Genomic DNA, 21,131 nt, shown 5'->3' on the forward strand with positions numbered 1-21,131 from the left:
TAGCTGCAGCTCTCTGCCCGCAGGGAATATAAGGAAAGAATAGGTCACCGCAGATCATCACCACCTTGCAAAAGAACAACGCCTTACAAGGACAGAGGGGGAAAAATAAAAATCAACTTTATTCACAGGGACGTGAACTGTCTTGGGTGGGAGGCAGCAGCCATTTGAGGAGGAGTCTGACAAGTAAGGCTGTGGAAATCCCAAGGAAAGGTCAAAACACGACTTAGCTGAGACACAGGGCTAAGAGACCCAATTCTGAAAGAGATGACGGTGTTAAATAGTGTCAGAGAACACAACAAATCCAAGAAATTTCTCAGCCCAGCTCAGCTCACCGGTCATGGGCCACTTCAGCGAGCACCCATGCTAAGCTGGGCACATCAATCCTTGTCACCACCCAACGTGTGAGTGTGGGAAATAAACACTCATTTGCGAGGGAAGGGCACTGAGCAACCATCGTTAAACCCTTAAGTTAAGCCGAGTGTGTGAACATGAACTGAGAACAACGAAGATGATACAGCTGATTTAGTTAGAAACTGATAGATGCTGAAGTGCTCAAGGCAGCCCACGCCACCTCGCACATCTACACAGTGCTTATCATAGCAGGATCCAAGCGCTCTTCAGGAGAGTCACTTGTAACAGGTTTCCTGAAGACGTTAATCTTGTTTACTTTTGCTGTTACTCTGTGTTTTCTGAGATGTGTCTGCAGCAATGCTAAATCCCACATGACTTGAACAGCTCTGATCGTATCTCCTTCAGCCTTAGATTTTCTGGTTAGTTTGGCAGCCTGACTCTACCAGTAGGCGCAGCCCTGCCCAGGCTGACAGCTCTAGAAGTTGCTTGGGAACAGATAAAAAAGGCGGTACTAAAGAAGCAAAACTTTTCATTAGAAAAATGACTCAGAAGAAAAGGAAATAGATAAATTAAAAGAAAAATGTGTCTTTAAGATACTGGCATGAAACTGCAAACAATTATTTTTTTTTTCTAAAAGCAATTACAATGCACAAGTCCCACCAGAAACGGAGTCTGACAAAACCACCATCTCCTCTGGGGCAAGGACTGCCTGCCGCCAACGCAGAATATAACCTAGGGAAAAGACATCCTTCCTGTCCAAAGACTCTCCACGCTGCAGGGAAGGGCACTTCTCTTGCTTGGCCTGCTTCCAGCATAGCCTGACGCTCTCCCACAGGCAGGGCTGCATGCTGGGCACATACAGACCTCCTGATCTTTGTGCTCATCCAGCATCTGGGCCCTGAGGATTTTCAGTAAGAGGACCTGCGTTTGATGAGCCATCTAGGACAGAAAAACTCAAGTAATGATGGCAAAAATCGTAAGGTTCCCTGGGGAGTTGTTCCCAGCTAGGAGGTTTGAGGATCCATTACTCTGCTGTGTTACTCCCCCAGCTTTGGCACACTACTTGCGGAACCACGCAGCTTTCCATGCCAAGTCAATGAGTTAGGCTACAGCATGTCCTGGGATACTCTTACAGTCAAACTGATGAAACCTGATGCGTGAGACCACTAGTACCAACCTCCGAGCTGCCAGCTTTCTGTCTGTTCTTTACACCAGGGCTACAAGGAACTGCTCCCCAAAGCAATGGGTTCTCAGACAAAGCCCACAGCAAAAACCAGAAGGTAGAGAGCAGCTGAAGCAACTTGCCTTTGTTGTTTTCACCCAGTACAAGCCTTTTCTGCTTCACCAGAATGCGCTCGGGACCCTGCCTCCACTTGCATTCGTCAGTTGGCTGCAAACACAAGCCACAGTTGATGGCAGGATGTGGGGCTTTCAAAGCCCCTCCTCAGCTGGTTCGCAGCCAGCGACGTTATCACCCAAGTAGCTACAGACTCTGGAAGGAGATGCCACCACAGGGATAACAGAGGAAAAAAGTGTGCAAGAGAACAGAGAATCGTATTTCTTGTAGCTAGTCCTTATACAAGGCTCAGGCTTACTGAATGCTTGCAGGGCTGGACGGATGCACACCTCTCCCCCTCCCCGCAGAGCTCAGAACCACCTAGTTTTAGAAACTGCTGCTTTCCAGCCCAGTTTTCAGGCTGGGCAGCCTGAGGCCCAGAGGAGCAGGATGGCTCAGCCAGGCTCTGAGGCCACGAGCACCGGGCCTGACTTGGAAGGACAATCACTGCAGTCAAACGCCTTTCTCAGAGACTAGAACTCAGTCATCTTCTTATGCGTGTCTGCTTTCTTCTGCTCCCGCTGCAGGCTGGCTTCCTGGGCCTGCAGCTGCCCCAGCTGTTTATGTGCATTAGCCAGCTTCTCCTCCAGCTGAGCTGTAGCAATGCTGTGCCTGAAAGCAAAAAGTATTACAGCAATGTCATCCTGCACGGTAAGATCAAAGGACTGTCATCACCCCAGGAGGGTTTGCCCTTTCCTGTGGGATAAGTGCAAGTGACCTGCTGAAAGCCAGGAAGAACCCGATGTTCAGCACAGTCTGGGCTAGAAAATGTACTCCTGCGATGCTCAACAGCAACGCGGCAGAGATGGCCATGAGAAGGAAAGGACTCCAGTACCTTCCTGCAGAGAACCCCCCTCTGCCACAGCCTGAATTCCAGCCAAAGAACCCCAGACGCACCTGCCAGTGTCCAGACTGGTCTGAAGCACACGCTAAAAGTCCCTCTCCCCCACTCCCCCTTAGGTCTCATCCAGATGTTTCACTTGTTCCTCCTATACCTCATTTCAAGGCCACCCCTTCCCAGAAGCGCCAAGAATCCTCAGCTCATCCTGCAGTCCCAAACAGAATGTTTTCCTACCGCCCAATGTTGCGTGCCAGGGCCTGCTGGATTCCTCTGATATCCTTCTGTGTTTGTTCAATCTTCTCCATTGTCTGGAAGAGGTGGACACTCAGGGCTTTCTTAGTGCTCTTGCTAGCGTGGTAGATCTCTTTGCTGTTCCTCTCTGGCATTGCCATCCCTCCAGCCTTCTCCCCGGTACTCTTCCCTCGCAGTTTTTCATTCAAAAAGTCAAACACATTGTGGGAAGGCTTACGGCTGCCCGCCGGGGACTGTCCACAGCTGTTCCCCTTTGCTCGGCATTTCCTTGATTTGCCTGGGTCCAGCTTCCCCTGTTTCTTTTTCTGAAGCACCTCAGCACACTGGTCAAGGGACTTCCCTCGAGGAAGTACCACAGCCTGCACTGGCTCCACTCGGCCTTCAGAATTCTTCCCTAACCCTGAGGAGAGACACCAAGGGAATACTGCAAGTGAGGACATCCCCTCTCCAAATCACCTCCCACCACAAGCTCATGTTGACAGTGACAAGCTTAGAACAAGCAGACGGGCTTCTGAGGTACAGAGAGCCCCAGCTACCACCCAAGTCAAGGGGAGCGGCGAAGGCCCCGGCACAGTGGATGCAGACGCTACGACAGGAGCCTTCTACAGCAAAAGATACGGGATAAAAAGCCCGAGGCCATTCATCAGGCCGCTTTCTGTGAAACTAGGTTCAGCCCTCACATTCTCAGCTTCTCAAGCCAGGTTCTTCCTAAAACTGGTTTGGTTCCTCTGGGAGAACTATAGACAAATGCAAGCAGCAGACTGCCCTCCTAAAGCCCCCAAGGCTCAATACAATTTGTGTAGCAAGAAGCTAGTTCAGCAGGCTTTGAAGTCTGCGTCTTGAGCCAGGAGATGCTTTAACGCAGACATCAGAAGCTTCATAGATCAGTTCCCTTCTACCTAAAGCCTTTGAACATTTCATATGACAGTTCTCATGGCTTTAATCATGAACTTGACCAGGGCTCCAAATGCCTCCAATTTTTGCTATGGCCATACAGGGGCTGGTGCACACATATACCTGTAGTTCAATTAAGTTATCCCTTCTTGCCTTCTAACGCAGCTGTGATTCATCACACAGCTTGAGCCTTATCTGACAGGCCCTTCAGCACAGAGAAGTTACAGTTCTACCCAAAATCTTATTTTTCTTAACTAGTTTTAGGATCCATCAAGCAGTCAGGCTCTCACAGCAGCAGGACCGCCTTCTCCCCTTACCTTTTCCAAATTCGTATCCCATCTGAACAAGCAGTTTGGAGCCAATACCACGAGTATGGGCTTCCCAGCCACCAAAAGAGGAACTGCATGCAGGAGTCCACTCCCCGTTCTCTGGAACTCTTGAATCTATCACTGTGGCACAGAATAGAAGAAACAGTGAAACACAAACCCAAAGCTTCTACACAAATGCTTCATCCAGGGCACCCATGGCATGAAAACCCCTCAGGAGGCAGTGATTCTCCCACCCTAGAATCACTCAAACAATCCTCCAGCCTTACTTAGTTCCTATTGAGCTGCCACTTTTTATGAACACTGTATAGCGAGTCACTTAAATGAGAGCTCTCACTTGATTCAATGCATATTCCATCTCACACTTCCAGGCAGAATCATCCAGAAGTTTTACGCTTCCTTTCCTTCCTTCTAGGATGGTGATACAGGCCGACATAAACCATTAGAGTAAGATTTGGCACAGTGGCAGGTAATACTTATTCTGTGCCTCCAGCTCATGTCTCTGGTATGAAGCTCCTCTAGGCCACAATGCTAATGCTGTGTTATTAGGATCCAATAACCTCTATTAGGCTAAGTGTAAAGAGCTCTAGGACACAACTTTGTCCCTGTGACGTAACTGTGCTACTAGCGCAGGGACAGAGTAATTTCAAAGAAGTCACTTGGGCTCTCTCTGCGTCAGCTTTCAATAATAAAACAGGGCATGGCTGCTCCTGTGACCCCATCAAGGCACTGGAAGGATCAAACACGCAAAATTACTCTTGTACTCTTGTGTCATGGAACTCCACAGAGCTCCCAGAGATGAGGAAGTCTCCCGATTCACTCGTCAGCCAGTCACATAAAGAACAGACTCAGAGCTGGGAACTCAGCACTAAAACGTCACACCCTGTTCTTTCACGTGTTGGAAGTTCCCATGGAAACCTTCAACCTTTGCTGGCCCAGTCATCTGCATAAACCAAGTATTTTCATTTGCAATTGTAACATAATAGCTAATTCCCATTCTCTATCTTTCAGCAACACATAAAGAGGTTAGTTATTCTTTCATCAGAGGTGAGACACTTTTAATGAAAGCTCCAGGAAAGTAATCCAGTAGGTCCCAGAGAAAGGCAGATGTAGATCACAAGTCACTTTTGCTCACACCGTCCCCGCTCTCTTACCTTTAGCATAACCAGAATCATCAACACTGTCTTCATCAGACTCAGCAGATTCGGCACCATCTTCACTTCGCAGCGGGGGAATGACACTATCTCCTTCCACAACAGCTTCCTTGAGCAGCAGGGAATCGAACTTCACAGTGTAGTAACCACTGTCGATGTCTACAGAAGGGAAAGCAAGGACAAGAGTTCCAGTAAGTCTCCAATGCGCAGCTGGCAGAGGGCTTTCAAAAACAGAGTTGGCTCCAGTGGAATGACACAGGCAAGGGGGAAGGCCCAAGGAACGTGTGGTTTAAAGAATGCTGGCTTATCTTTGTGCTTTAGATTTCTGTTTCGGACAGAGAAGCACCCACTGCAGTGAAAAGCTATTTCCACAATGCCTATATGTTGATACTTAAAGGTTTATTTCTAAAAATGAAGAAAGATGGGCTGTTGAGAAATGGAATTAAAGAGGTTAGACCCGCTCCTCTGTGACCTAATAACAGTCGAAGAAATATGAAAAGAGAGAATAAACCCTCACTCTTCCCAAGACATGGGGAAGCTTGTATCAGCAGGTGATAGGCAGGGCCAGCTTCCATGTCTTTTGGTTAAACAGGAGCAGATTATTGCAATTCTAACCTAATATGCATGCAAATTCCTGCAATACCTGCTTCTTCCCTTCTGGGGCAGATAATGACCACATAGTCATATCCCTTCCACATTCCTGCTCTGTATGTCTCCTTTTTGTCTAACACTTTCCTGTTTTCCAGACTATTCCCTTCCCAAGCCTGACAAAATTCAGAATATTTTCTCAGCTATGTCAAGATTTTCAGTTTAGGGCTGCAGCTACATAGCTGATGTTTTTCTGTCATTAACCAAAATAGTCAAGTCTTATATTCACATAAACATCAGCCTTCATCTTCCACACAGAATCCTGGCAAAGCACACTCAAACACGACTCACCAGTTATTTTTGCAGTGTACCATATTCCATCGCTGTGTTTTGCCAGGCAGGCTGAGCCCACCTCCAGCGTGCTCAGATTGGGCTCCTGAAATGGCTGAAGCTCCTCCACAGACACCACTTGCCCGTGTGAAAACCTGCCAGAGGAGGCAGAAGAAGAATTATCTCCATCTCATTTCAGCAGGCTTGAAATAAAAATTGCTTCCTGCCTTAAAGGAAATGCGAACAAGTTGTCAGCAGTGCTGAATCTTCACCAGTAGTTACAGAAATTTTATCGTGCATTATTTCAATTACACAGGTTATTCATTTTTCACCATAAAACATTATTTATATCATGTAACAAAGACCGCATCCTACCCCAGACTTAAGCTCTCCTTCCTAGTGACACATTCAGCAAAAAAGTTCACAGGTCTTTTGAGATAAACAGGGTCACACTTGTGTGGGTCTCTGGGCCAACCTCCTCCAAAGACGGAGACTCTACAACCTCTCTGCACAACTGCAATGTATGCATTATTGACAGACAAGCTTTGGTGTTTTATTTTAAAATACTTGATTGGTTATTAATTTAGCCACTCGACTGATTATGTAAAATCTCTGCAACTTTCCCATGGGATCTTCCATTTAATCTCTGCATTTGCTAAAGAAAACAGCCAAAGGGATGCCATGCTTACCATAACACATTCTTAAAACATAAACAAAAAGGCAAAATTTCATTGGGTAAAAAAGCCAAACGGTACAAACTCAAAGGTTTAACTCTTTGAGTGACAAGGCCATTAGCTATGGGAAGGACATAAGCCCCCTCCCACCCCTTTTTCTTTTTTACCGACAGTTCTCTTTAAATCTGCATTTGTCATCCAAGAAGAACGGGCATGGCTTCAACGACTTGTGAGTCGGATAGAGATACAGCACTCTGACTCCTGCACTGCCGTCTTCTAAGTCCTCTGTCCCCACAATCATGGCATTATGGTACTCCAGGGTCCCCCAAGAGCTGTAGTAGGGGGCTTTAACCTTCATTCCGCTCAATTCCTCCTCCCCCTCCTCTCTGTCAGACTCCACCTCTTCTTCACTGTACTTTGATTCACTTTTGTCATCAGTTTCTTCATCTCTCTTTGATGATATCTCACTGTTATTAGCTGAAGGCTTCTCATCAGTTCCAAGCTCAGCAATGGCTTCCTTAAAAGCAGCATACTCCTCATCCTGCGCAGAACTGTCTGGGTGGGTGTCCTGCTCCAGAAGGCCTACTGGAGAGGATGAGGAGGAGGCATTTGTATCTAGAGTAGCCAGAAGTTTGCTCTTTCTAACAGACACCAGGCTGGACTCGGTCAGTTCTATCAGCTGCTTCAAATCTTCCTGCAACTGAATCAAGTCTGACTGCTGTGAGGGGTCCAGGCCTGCCCCTAAAGCCAGCTCCACTTGCTGCAGCTGGGCATTGTAGCTCTGAATTGCTGCTTCCAGACTCTCTTCATCCATTATCAGCAAAAAAAAGGTGTGTTTAACTGTGTTCTCTCCGGGAACTCACAACACATTCGAAATGTTTACTTAAGACGAGCAACTTTTTGGATAACAAGCCCTTGTCTGCAGAAGCTACCATCTACCCCGCCGCCTCACTTCTTCCCTCGGAAGTAACCAGGTCGAAGCTCCTGCAGCAAACGGGCGGCGACAGGCGATGAGGGAGGCCGAGGGGAGGCCAGGCCCTGCCCTCCCCCGCCACGGCGCCCGCTGGAGCGCGCCGGGCTCACACACGGTACCGCTCCTCCCGCAGACTGGTCACTGGCGGCGCGACCCCTCCACCACGGGGCTGCCAGCAACTCCCCAACTTGACTCTGCCTCAGCCGCCCCACTCACCCCTCAGCTCCCCCTTCCCCTAGAGCGCCGCCGCCATGACACCCACCAGCTTCCGGCCCCCGCGCCCCACTTCCGGCTTCCCCGGCCAGCGCGTTACGCCACTCAGCGGCGAGACCGTCCCCCTACTGCGCTTGCGCACTCGGTGTCCCCCGGCGGGCCGTGGTGCAGGGCATTCTGGGATCTGTAGTCCGCGCACCCCCTCGCCGCCCCGCCCGGCGCGGCGCGAGAACTACACTTCCCAGAGTGCCCCGCGCGGGACGGCGCCGGCGGCCCAGGCCGGTGGGCAGCGTTGAGGAGCTGCCTGGCGGGAGGTGTCTCCGGTAGCTGGTGAGGGGCCGCGGGTTTCGGGCGCGGTCCTCCGCCTTCCGCGCCCGTAGGACGTTAGGGACCGCGGCGGGGCCCGCAGGGCACGGCTGGGCCTGGAGCGGGCCTGGGAGGCGGCACCGGCCCAGCCCGTCCCGGGACCTGGCCGCGGGCCGTGAGGGGGAAATGGCGGGGAGGGCCGGTTTCCCCCTGCTGCCCTGTCAGACCGTGGCAGGGGGAGGAGAGGGGGATCTCCCAGGTCTAGGGGACACGAGGCGGTGCTTGGGCATGGCTCGGATCACCTGCTGGCCCCAAGGGGGAGCGGGCCGGAGGGGGGGGGGGGCAGCCTGGGCCTCTTGCAGAGCTGGGTATGAAGGGTCCCGGCCTGTACCTGTGGAGGGGCAAAGCCCCTGTGCCCCGAGATGTCCTGTCCTCATGCTGAGTGCCCCAGCCTGAGAAATCCCTTACTTCTGGTCCAGAACGCTTTTTCCTTTCCTGTAGGTAGCAGCGTTTGACTTCAAAGTGATTGCTTACCTTCACACTTGCTTAAGGACAGTTGCCTCTCAAAGTCTTTGCCTTGAGGTTCTCTTTGTGTTCAAACAGGAGAGTTGTTGCAATGTTGTGTGAGTCAGCTGTAGTGCTTGGTACCGGTACTTCCTGCATCTTGGCAAGTCTTCTCTGCCTTGGTTGCAAATGTGACAACAGAAAAAGTGTGGGTTTCTGCAGGTGTCGGTGTCGCCTTGCCTGATTCTCAGTCTTGTGCTTTTGCCTAGCTGACTGGCCTGTTTTGTCTTCATGGCATTCTAAGATGACAAAACACTTGTATGGTGGATACTGTAACAAGATTGTTGCTGGGTAAGGCTTAAATTAAGATAAGTAGGGGGTCTTAGGCACCTTTTGGATACACTGCACTCTTGTTTGACTATTAAAGCTCCCATGATACTGTTATATGGATCAGGAACAGGGAGTGGGGGACCAGCCTGTACATTCTTGTTCAAAATACTTATTCTGTGTATTTGTATGAAGTTGGCTTCATTTTCTTTGGGTCTTACGTGTATTGCAACAAGCATTCAAGCTCTTCTTTGGCTCTCCTTTAAGCCCCAAAGCAGACAGGGTAGTTTTCCAATGAGGGCTGAGTTTGCAGTGGATGCTGGGCACTATGTGCAGAAACAGAGGTTAGGCTTTTTGGAAAATAATGCCTCACTTGTATGCATTTGAAAATTTCTTTTTGAGCCATTTGTGTGGTCTCTCTTGGATCTGTGATTTGTCCTGGGATTGCCTCGCTATGAGAGTTATTGACAAAATAATAATATCATTTATCTGTCTGGTGTTGGGAAGAACTTGTATTGTGGAATGAGAGACTTTTGAAAGTGACCTGTTTGTTAATGATTTCCTCGTACTTGTTTCAGGAGCAGGATGTATACTCTGCTGTCTGGACTCTATAAATACATGTTCCAGAGGGATGAGTACTGCGTCTTGATCCTTGGTTTGGACAATGCTGGTAAAACCGTAAGTGCTGTTTATTAACAACTGTGTGGAAGGCACACGCAGTTCTAAACATCCTCCAGAGATAAAACTTCCAACAGACAGGTCAGTCTTTCTTTGGCTGTATTAGTGATGTCACACCAAAGAATCAACTTTTCCCTCTTGCTTAAATTTAGCATAAGCTTTCAGGGATGTAGGTGAGGCTTTGTTAATCCCGTAATCACCTGTGATCATCCCTTCTTCCCTTGCTAAAATAGGGAACAAGAAGAGTGGTTTGTTCCAGGGTTAGGTAGGGCAGTATCTGTTGGAGAGGATTCTGCAGAAATGAAAAAGCAGGCTTGGGTTAGCATTACCCCAGCCAGCAAAATATTTGAGAGTAAATACTTTTTCTTATTCCTTTTCAGACCTTCCTTGAACAAACTAAAACTCGATTTAACAAGAACTACAAAGGGATGAGTTTGTCCAAAATCACAACCACTGTAGGCTTAAACAGTAAGTAAATCTGTTTGGATTTTTTTCAGCTTTCCTGCACAGTTAGACAACAGTTGGTTCTTGTTTGAAATATTTAAGAATTGACAAGGGCAACATAGTTGTATAAGTAGGGATCATATCTCCAAGCTCCCCACGTCCTTTTGTAAGAGAATAAAATAGGCTTTCTTAGCTTATGAGGAAAAAGCCTTGAAATGTTAAAAACCCAAGTATCTCATCTCAGTGCTACGGTCCGAGGTTAAGCTAAATTTCACTGGTTCATGGGCTTCATTCTGATATTATTTGCACTGATATGACTCTGACATTAGTGGTCACCCTTTGCGAAGGTACTGTTCAGTTGTAGAGTGTAGCCACTCTATGTGATTTGTTCCTCTGGAAGACTGTTCTACCCCAGATTTCTTAGAGGGATGCACAGGTGTTTGTGCTTTAGAGACTGCCTTTAGTTTTCATTTGATTGTCTTTTATTCTTTCCCTTAGTTGGTACTATTGATGTTGGCAAAGCTCGGCTAATGTTCTGGGATCTTGGTGGACAGGAGGAACTACAGTCTCTTTGGGACAAGGTAGCAGATGTTTTTTGGTGTTTGTTTTTCTTTTATAAATATTTTGATCTCTTAGAATTGAAGCAGTATGATCATTTAGTAACCGTACAAGCTTATTGGTATTTAGCATCAACCAACACTTTTCCAGACATTCAACTAGCAAGTTTAGCAATGATAATGCTTAATATTTGCATTATTATTTAAAGGCAGCAAATTATCAACCTGTATCTGGGGTTTTGTCAGCAGAGAGAAGCTTTTTCACCTGCTGTATTCAGTAGGCCTGCAAACAGAACAGGCAATGTATTTTCTGTGCCACTCTTCTTCTCTCCAGACAAATAATACAAAGACAGCTGGTACTAATTGGTTGATTTCTTCCATGTTTATCCACATTATACTGAATTTAAAAAAAAAATCAGAAAGAGGAACAAATGGTCCTAGCGGATAGATACACTACTACTTGTGTTATCCTTTCAGTATTACGCTGAATCTCATGGAGTGATCTATGTTATTGATTCCACTGATGAGGAGAGGCTCTCGGAATCTAAAAGAGCTTTTGGTGAGTACCTTGTGTTTTAGCTGTACTGTGGTGTCACAATGTACTGTGGCACAGTTCTCTCGTTACTGTCATGACTGTTACTGTGTACTTGAAGTAAGCTGTGTGGCCTGTTGGTGACACATCTGTAGCACTTCTGCACTTTTTTGTTGAAGTCTGTCTTGTCTGTAACACAGGACTCTTTTGTTGCCTATAATGATCTTGAATCTCTTTCTGTGCTTATGCTAATGATTTTGAAATTTTTATTTCTTATTCTGTATTTATCACCTCATTAATTTTCAGCAACATGCTTGTTGATCAAAATAAAGTTTGGAGTTTGATCTGGAAAAAAATTCTGTGAAGAAAATAGATACAAACCTCCAGATCTAAGGAAACTAATGCAGGAAGGAGCCTCTTGCTTCAGTCCCTGTGTCCAGATAGTCTGTCAGGCATTTGCACAACTTTTATCTTCCTGAACTTGCTAAACCTCTGTTTTTGTTTCTGTTCCTTTGCTTTGTAGAAAAGATGATTACTAGCGAAGCTCTGGAAGGGGTTCCCATTCTGGTGTTAGCTAACAAGCAGGATGTAGAGGTAAGATTATTGCAGATTTACTTCTTAAGTGAGTGAATAAGCCTTGGAAAGGTGAGCTCTGCATGCATGTTAAATTTGTTATACATTCGTGGGCTGATCCTGTGGTGCTTTCCCACTGCTGTAAATAATTGCTTTGAATTTAGTTTTTTTTTTTTCCTTTCTCCTCCAACGTTTTTCCAGTGGCATAAATGGGCTTACTACAGGCACATCAATCTCAGCTGTTTTGAGATTTGTATGTAAACAGAACAGACTATGTAGCTGTGGTGGGTCTTTCTTTACTGTGATTTGATATCTTGATACTGTTTTTTCCTGTTGATCAGAAAAAGAATGTTTAGTGCACTTTGTTTATGGTGCTCTACTGTTACTGGGAACAGCACAACAAATGTGAAGCAATACTGCCCATTTCCCATAAACAGATAGTATCTAATCAATGAAACATTCTGTTTGTCCTAGAACGTTCCGTCTATGACAGCAGTGAATGGCAAGGAATGCCTTTTCTTGGTAGTATAATTTGAATTCTTTCTGGTACATCCAGAAATGCAAAACTTTTGGTTTGTATTTGACAAGTCAGTGGGCACTACAGTGTGACTGTCTAGGCAACGCACCCAGGCCAGTCTTCATCTCCCCCAGCACAGGAAAAACTGAAGTGCTCCCCCAGCACATTTTCCTCCTCCTTTCCACCCGTTGTACCTACAGTTCCAGTACTGCAGTTCGAGTGATTAATCTCTAGATGGAGCCTGAGATCTTCAGTAGATTTTGGAGTACCAGCCCTGGCAGCTGTGATCAGTATCTGTTTCTAAGTATGCAAAAACTTCCCAGCTTCTCCCCCTGGACTTTACACCTACTTCAGTGAGTGTACTTGTGGGAAATACTTGAGACTTCCATAGAAATAATTTTGGCTTTGAAGGAGGGTTTGGTTACACTTTGTGTGTATGACAATTTTTTTTGGATGATCATAATAAGATTATCTAGTTATAGAAATAAAAGACATGTAATTCCATTTAAAAGACAGTGTGAGATTGAGACAGAATGCTCATTTATGGTCCTGACTTCGCTGTGATCTCTGGTATGTGGGGAAATTGACTGTCTTTTCTGTGTGGAAACCAAAATATTAACTCTTGTATTACCACACAAGACTACAGCTTTACAGCAGGGAGCAGTCTGCACTCCTGCCTTTAGCTGTTGAGAAATAAACTATATGCAGTGACCTGGAAAGCTGTTCCAGTTTTCCTTATGGCTGTATATGCATCTTTTGTTATGGGCGTACTGCAAATGCCAGCTCTTCTGGCACCCTAGCCAGACTAAAGAAATAAAAGATGGACAAGTGGACTTCTTTGTATGGTTAAAGGAGTTATTTGAAACAGGCTTTCAGGATAAAAACTATGACTGGCCCCTTGCCCTTTCTGGAGGGTCCAGGACCAGCTCATAGGTGTAGGACAATTATGCAGTCATAGAACAAGAGCTTAGCAAAGCCGTACCGCCTGGAGGTATGCCTATTTTTAAGAAATACCTATATTGTATATTTAGAGATCTACTGCTAGAGTGTGACCTTGGATATGGACACAGAGCAGAGAGACATCAGTGCTATTAACAAAACATTAAGGGGACTATAGCTTATTTTTGAGTAATTATTTAGGTTCACTTAAGCAAGATTTAGAAAACTAGAAGGCATGTTTCTCTTCCACTGATCTAGCAGAATCAAAGACCTCTGGAAGGAAGTTGAACGCTACAGAATTATCATTGCTAGAGATTTTTCTGCTCTGGATCTCCAGACATACAATCGTAGTGAGGAATTCTCACCAGTATCCCTCTGTTGTTAATGTGGATCATGACAAGGGAGGATAAGCGGTATCTTAACCTTGTTGGTATTTGCAGATGAAAGATGATGATTACATCTTTAAAGGCCAGCAGAAGACTTGTGGTGAAATATATCAGAAGTAGTACATCTGAAATAATTATTGTTTTTTTTTCAAGTTTACATTCCTTACAGTAAGCTAACAAAAATTCTGACTCAATGCCTGAAATTACATAAAGTGTAAGGATTTTTTGGCCCTGATGCTAAATTTCTCAAAGAAAAGCATTCTGCTGTTAATAGGCACCACTACCGTGGGGTAATTTGCCTCCACTTAGCGCTGCCAAGCATGAGCAGTATTTGGCCATATCAGGAGATGAAACACAGTCATGGACTGCAAAACACCAATTCTAAATACTGTGTATGATCTTTTTTTTTTGTACCAGGAGAATGCTCTGTGTTTAGCAGGGGCATCAAAACTGAATCATTCTGTAATTAATTAGAGGACTGGGTCAAGTGTATGTTGTGGGAGGGAGTTTGGTATGTTTTATAAAGGGACTATTGCTTTATAGGGGAATTGAATGTCTAATATATAATAGTTCATGTGGACTCCCTTGCAAGTCAGAATGCTGCTTTTGAAACTACTGGGCACTTTGGCTCAGCTACTGTTCACTGCAGAAAACGCTGCAAAATAAGAATTTATATTTGCTATTTTGATGTTAAAAGTTTTATAAAAGCTATATATTTCTGAACTGTACAATGAACTGTTAAAACTGCAAGATAGAATGGTTCGTTTTGGAACACTATTAAAAACACTGGGAAAATGGAGCTGAAAAAATAGCATATGAAAATTACTGGGGGTTGTATGATGTCTTTGGGAGGAAGTTTTGCCTTCTGAATATTAAGGTAAATTTTGGAAATTTAATTTGAAATCTCCAGAACGTTGGAAAGCCTATTCATGTATTTGAAAAATGAGAGGAGTCGTGCCGAGTAGCAGCATATATTTGATGACTCATAGTGTTATCTGTTTTCCATACAGTTGTTAGAAAATAAGCCTTGTGTGTGATGACCATTCTAATTTCCAGCTTGAGATGCCACAGCTTCCCTGTAAAATTAGTTTCAGTTTAAATAAGCTCAATTTAATTTAAACAAGCTCTAAGTTGTAATTTAAAATAAGCTTGTAAAAAAAGGTAGCACTGAACATGGGTCAGCTTGGTTAGACTTCTTATTAAATAGTTTTACTTAGGCTATCCACCTTTCTGTTGTTTATATTTTAATTCCATTCTGCCAATTGATTATTCTTGAGATGGCTGCAGAACCTATACGTCAGGTTTTATCCTGATATGAGACCAAGCAGCAGCACTGTATTTCCTGCAGTGGATCTGGCAGACGAAAAAAGATGCAATGCAACCTTTTTTGCCTAAAACAGCCACTCATGCTTTTCTGCAGGTGACTCCAGAAATGGAGCCTTTGCAGCTTGATACGATCCTAGGTGTACCATTCCTGACTCTTAATTTGGGTAATGCTGTTCTGAACCCTTCATAAAAGGAATTGTGTTGTGCAGGCGGGTCAGTCCTGGCTAGAACAGGCCTTGAAGAGCCTTCATGAAAAGATGGGTTTCAGTGTGTTCTTTTGGGGAAGTTGAGATAGAAGTATGATTTGTCAAGTTGTGTGGGTTTCCTCTGAAGTGTATGGTAGATAACACTGCTCCAGAAAGGTCATCTGTGGATTTTATTATTTTGATGGTATGCTGTTTGTGATCAGGAATCCAGCTTCCCTAGTTTGCTCTTGATTTATGTGGTTTCGGTTGTGAAACAGAACACATCTGTAAATAAATATTTTGTAATGTCGATGGGGAGGTGGAAAAGAGGGGAACTTGGAAGCCGCAGCTGACATTTTCTCCCCAGCACGAGACGCTCCAATGCTCCTAGTTGAAGTGACGGGTAATCTGCCTCATCCTCTGCTGTAGGACGAGATTCCAGTTTGTGGCTTCCCCTTGGAACAGTAAAACAAGGCTTCTCTGAATAGATAGTTCAGGGGTGCTATCCCCTCTCATGTGTTAATGTATTTCATCCCAAGGGGAAAAAGATGTTCCTCAGAACAGGGGTAGTATTGTGATGCAGTGACATCCTGTTATAAACAATGCAAATGGTGCAAGGCCTCCTCAGAAGCAAAGCTCTCTGAGGCAGATTTCTGTGGGGAGCAATGGCTGGACAGCTCTGTGGAAGTTAGGGCAGGCCACGATTATACCAGAGCATGAGGAAGGGAAGTTATTATCTTAAAAGTCTTTTCCAACCTAAACAATTCTGTGGTTCTGTAAGCTGGGGGAAAAAATGCCTACAGCAGTTGTAAGCTGCACTGGGAAAAGTCAGCTTCTCAGAGGCCTTAAAGATGGATGAGTTGAAGGAGGTGGAATCCCTGTGCTGCTGAGTATGTGCAGGGGTATTGGTCTTCTGGTGGGTTTTGTGAAGTCTGTTGCCTGACTGCTTTGCACAGGCCTGTGCAAATAGAAATAAAGGACAGCATGACTATGCTCTGTGCTGTTATTTCCTACCTTGAACACTTTCTCTCAGATATATTTTAATAAGATTGTAAAATATACCATCATTTAGAAAAGGAGAAATTGTTATACTATGATATTAAGGTGTGATAAGCCTGAAGCATATTTCAAGAAACATTTGCTCAGTTTCAGCAGCCTTAGGGTTTAACCTTCCTGCTGCCAAGTCTCATTGACTGAAAAAAAGGTGATGACATGAAAAATAGCTCAAATTACTGACATGCAGCTCTTCTTCCTTCGTAGTAGTTGGGTAATTGACTTACCTAGAGCTCTGGCTTAAATCAGAGGGCAGTTGCACCTGCCTTTCTTATTTGGCAGTGAACGTTACACCAAAACTAAAGTAGCATCTTTTACAAACTTGTAAGGAATGGTTGTTTGGTAGTAATTGCTTGCCCATCTTCCAGACCTACTGGTATGAATTCCAAGTCCAGTCTGACTCCCACTAAAGTTAGTATTAGATTAGGTTTTAAATTGATTTAACTATTTATCCTGTGGATGACAGCTCATATTTATAAACTGCAGATTTTTAATTTGGCAGAAATGGTGAAGTAAGTTTTTAGGGCTTTGGTGCCATGAAGTAAGTAACGTTTCTGGATACAGTTTCTAGCTCATTGATTGAAACTGCGAGTTTGAAATGCAACGTAGGTCATAAGAAAGTAGAGTCATCAGAAGTTGCACAACTAATGGAGTCTAAGCCCTTCACATGGCAAATTGCAAGCCTGGATTCAAGAGCAGTGGGTGAATTGGGTGTTGTTAAACTGCTCAACCCATTTCTTAGTACTTCTGACTTAAAAGCACTGAAACCTGCTTATTTGTCACATGGTCATCCCCACAGTAGTTTCCTGTAATTTCTCCAGAACCTGTATTTTGCAAAATGGATAGCTGGTATCATTAATTTCCATCTTCCTGCTAATTCTAAGAGACAGACTTGTATGAGACTGAATTCCTGTTTGCAAGTAGTCTGTTCTTTCAAAGCCTACATCCACTTGGACTATTCCTTAAGACTCAAAAGGGTCTGGTTTGGTATTTGAGTAAACACTTGCCTAGAACATGTATTTAAGTCTCAAGGCCACCAGACTTTGGTGCCAGCCTGCCTGGCTAGTGATTGATACTTCTACTCCATCCATTGAAGGTCCAAGAAATGTCTTTGCAGAGAGAGGAAGAAAGCTGGGCTTGTGGCTAGCTCAAGTGCTGAAATGGCATGTCCAAGGCTTCTGAGGAAAAAGCGAGCACCGAGATCAGAAAAGGATTTAAAGGCTGGTGATTCTTCTTGTCCCTGCTTCCCGTGTTCAGGGAGGAAGGCACAAATCTAGACTTCAGTAGGGCAGGGGTATTTTTGTTGTGTTTGTAACTTCAAGAATAAAAGTTTTGTGGTAACACTGGGATTTATGTCAGGAAAGTAACGCACTGGTTTTCTGGGATGTTTATGCATTTGTGTAGTTTAGAACCACTTGCCACCAATCTCCTAGCAGCCTTATAGAAGTGCAAGAGCTGACGGTGATAAAGAGCAAAGTGACACCAGGCATTAGAAAATGTGCTGCATTCAGTGCTGTCAGCATTTTTTCCTGCAGGTGAAATGCAATCAAGTGCAGGGCAGCCATGCCTTTAGTGTCAAGGAATGTGCTGAGAGCTTAGGAAAAATCAGCGTCCAAGCCATTTTCTGAGAGTGTGTATGTAGGGAGACATGATCCAGGCCATTGGCAAAGAGTCAGCTGGGATTCTGGCAGGTTACACCATTTTAAAAGGTTTTGTAAATAGACATACATACATAGTCTTCGGTGAAAAAATAATATGTTCATTTTTTTAGAATGTAAAGAAGTGAGTTTGCTCTGTTAGTGCGTGAGGGGGGTTTAACCTAACAGCATTGTACCATCCTCACTGATGCAGAGCTGTGGATGCGGAAGAAGGTCATCATCTCCTGTGGCATAGAAATCAAGCTCTTCTTTGCTTTCCCTTGCAGACTTGTCTCTCAATACCTGACATCAAGACAGCGTTTAGTGACTGCATTAACAAAATTGGGAAGAGAGACTGCATGACGCAAGCCTGCTCTGCTCTTACTGGGTAAGCATGAGACTGGGTGGTGTTTTGGTTAACTGAACAGCTGCAGGGCACCACACAAGCAGAGCAGCACTATAGGATCTCATAACCCCTGAAAGGGAGCTGTGCTTCCTTCCCAGCAGTGACACCTTGTCTGTGAACTTTGGACTCGCACCAGGTCAGTAACTTCATCTGTAAATCCTGCCTATGAAACGTGCTGAAAATGTACCGTTGGCTGAGAGCAGTGGGACTTGCAAGCACGTGGAGTTGTTGATTCTTGTCCTTTATCATGCCTTCTCCATACACAGTAATCTTTGTAGTCGTTGGCTTGCTGCTGCTCCTGGCTTTTATGTCAGTTGAAAATGTAGCTGTTTATGACACTGCCAGAGAAAAAAGTGGTTTCATTGGTAGTGGTGTAATTATGCTCTTGCTTTCATATTTCTTGGCGTGCAGATGAGCTTTGTTACGTAGATGATACAACAATCTCCAAGACTGTACACTGGGGACCTCTGTGATTTAAGATACAATGACTAGGCCAGATCAAAATTTTCACCCAGCTGCATGCCGTGACCTTGACCAGCCCACTAGATTCCTGATATCCTCACTATTGCACATTGACTCTTGCAATACTTTGGTTATGCTTTCAGTTCTTTGAGTGAAAAGTGCTGTTTGGCATAAGTCAAAAGTACTGTTCCAGATGGCTAGAAATACTCGTCTGAGTTACTGCCTGTACTGAATCCAGCACTTTGAGATGTCTTGTTTTTTTAATCTAGCAAGAAATCTTTTTTATTATACAAGCTACGGCAAAGGATAAGAAAAGCTTCTTAGGCCATGAGAAAAATCTCTGTTGACTGCACTGCTAAGAATCAAGTGCCATTAAGCAGATGAATGACCACAAGAACAAGAACAATGGTTAAGCATTGACTGGAAGAGAAGTATTAGATAATAATCTCATGAAATGACACCTTTTCAGTTGTTGTGGGTTTTGTACAAACACTTCTAGTTTTGATCTGTGTGGAATTTCCTTTCAAAATTTCTGTTTGAGTTTGCACTAAAACGGTAAGTTGTGGAAGTCCTGGTGGGAAGCTGCACAGCCCGCCGATTTGCGGTCCCAGTGCAGATGATTACGGAGCTGGAGCCGGGATTGGAAGATCTGATACAACTAGCCTGAGGCTTGTAGCAAAAGAAGCTCAAACCAGCTGTCAGGTGGTGTGATGCTTGTTCGTTTCAAGGTTTCCACAGACCTGATGACTAACTAAATTGTATGTAGTCTTGTACAGACATCAGAAAAAAGAGATACATACTGAATTGAAGGAAAACAGATCCCATTGTTTGTGTGTATGAGAAGCTAATCTCGTAATGCCAGTAAATAACTGCAGCGTGAAACCCTTCACTTGCTCTCGTAAGGGCTCAGTTACGGACTACGTGAGCTACATTTTTGTTCTTCGTTAGTTGGTGTGTTTTAGGTTTTCTTCTTAAATCTTCTCTGCTTATTTCCTTAGCAAAGGAGTGAACGAGGGAATTGAATGGATGGTGAAGTGCGTGGTGAGAAATATACACCGGCCCCCAAGAAAGAAGGACATCACGTAAGGCATGCGAAGTCAGCCATGGAATGGACAGTCTTTTTTCACACAGTTTTGTGTTCCCTTTAAAGAAGGTGGTCTACTGGATTCCTATTACACCTGATTCTTTACTAAGTTTGAAGACAAACATTCTCTTTCTGTGTCTAAAAAACTTGAGCAAAGAATTCCAGCTGGGTGGGGGGTGGGAATCTCTTACATTAAGTATTAAGTCATTGGCCTGAGAGCATAGACCAAGTGGTAATCTATGCATTGTTGCAGATGTGAAGGACTTAATTTTCTACTGTATTACTTTGTGATTCTTGATTTGTTAGTCTAAGAGGCTGGAGGCCAGTGACATGAAGGAAATCCTGATGGAACTGTGTAGGTGAATACGAAAGGGGAGGGAAAGCCTGGGGAATTGCTGTCCCTTCTAACTGAGAAGTCACTTTGCTGCTCCAGCCCCAGGATTACCATAGAGGGTGTTACTGGCCCTGTTACGCTGCTGTTTGTATAATGGGGAGAGACAGCGTGGATTATAACTCAATCAGTCGGCATGTTGATTTGTAACTTTTACCTGTGGTAGATGCAGATGTGGAAGCCAGCAACTGCAGGAGGTACACTGTTTAAAATGGGTATTCTTAACAGGACATGAACTCCAGGAGCACTGCCTTGCTTTGACTACCAATCTCTGTTGTGCATTCTCTTTAATTGTAAGAATAATTGGTATCTTCTGTAACTGGAATGAATTGAGGCCCTCTCTGTGATCTTTTTAGGCTGAAAGCTGAACCTCTAGGCAGGGAGAAATCAGTATGCAATAAAGCTTCCTACTTTGAACTTCTCTTGCTGAAACAACAGATGTTTGGAAATGGTGGTACTTAGCCCTCTGGTTTTTTGAAAGGCAAGAAAAAACAGAAAAGGCAGCTGTCCAAGTCATATAGTGCACACTTCTTATGTAGCCTACCCAGCTAGTAATTCTGCTGACATATCACTCACATTTCTCCAGATACTTCTTTTTACATGTGTTCTACAGTGGTTTGGCAGTGGGTGGTGTTGTCACATGTTTTAGTTACTCCTAGCACTGGTGACAGTTCTGTGGTAATTGTTCACAATAACTAAGGGGACATTATTCGAGCTGTGTTTGAGCAAGTTAGACAGTAGGATTTGTTTAAAGACGTCTTCTTACTTGGCATCTGTCAAAGAACTTTCTACTAAATTTTCTGCATGCAGTTCATTGCAGGTTTTGGGTGTTTTTACAAGAGAACATAATTAATTCCCTCCCATTTGGGTCAAAGGGTGAGGGCAGCTGCAC

General features: G+C 44.6%; 2 protein-coding genes across 3 annotated transcripts; one reads left to right on the forward strand and one right to left on the reverse strand.

The window, feature by feature from the left end:
- Positions 1-94: 94 nt before the first annotated feature.
- Positions 95-7,929, reverse strand: ZGPAT (zinc finger CCCH-type and G-patch domain containing). The gene is made up of 6 exons (XM_080405721.1): positions 6,914-7,929; positions 6,094-6,227; positions 5,155-5,313; positions 3,992-4,123; positions 2,763-3,180; positions 95-2,299 (listed from the first exon to the last, which is right to left on the reverse strand). Exons 1-6 carry the CDS (start codon positions 7,558-7,560, stop codon positions 2,161-2,163), a joined length of 1,629 nt encoding a protein of 542 aa, XP_080261847.1. The 5' UTR covers positions 7,561-7,929; the 3' UTR covers positions 95-2,160.
- A 211-nt stretch (positions 7,930-8,140) lies between these two features.
- On the forward strand, positions 8,141-20,660 carry ARFRP1 (ARF related protein 1). 2 transcript variants are annotated; one of them, XM_080405738.1, is made up of 8 exons: positions 8,141-8,262; positions 9,648-9,747; positions 10,128-10,215; positions 10,690-10,772; positions 11,226-11,307; positions 11,804-11,874; positions 18,184-18,284; positions 19,763-20,660. In XM_080405738.1, the coding sequence occupies exons 2-8, from the start codon at positions 9,655-9,657 to the stop codon at positions 19,848-19,850; spliced, it is 606 nt and encodes a 201-aa protein (XP_080261864.1). In that variant the 5' UTR covers positions 8,141-8,262; positions 9,648-9,654; the 3' UTR covers positions 19,851-20,660. The 2 variants fall into 2 exon arrangements, with proteins under 2 accessions (XP_080261864.1, XP_080261865.1); XM_080405739.1 differs by having other exon boundaries at positions 8,190-8,246.
- Positions 20,661-21,131: the final 471 nt, after the last annotated feature.

The sequence above is a fragment of the Falco punctatus genome (assembly GCF_963210335.1).
Source record: "Falco punctatus genome assembly, chromosome: 10".
NCBI classification, from domain to species: Eukaryota; Metazoa; Chordata; class Aves; order Falconiformes; family Falconidae; genus Falco; species Falco punctatus.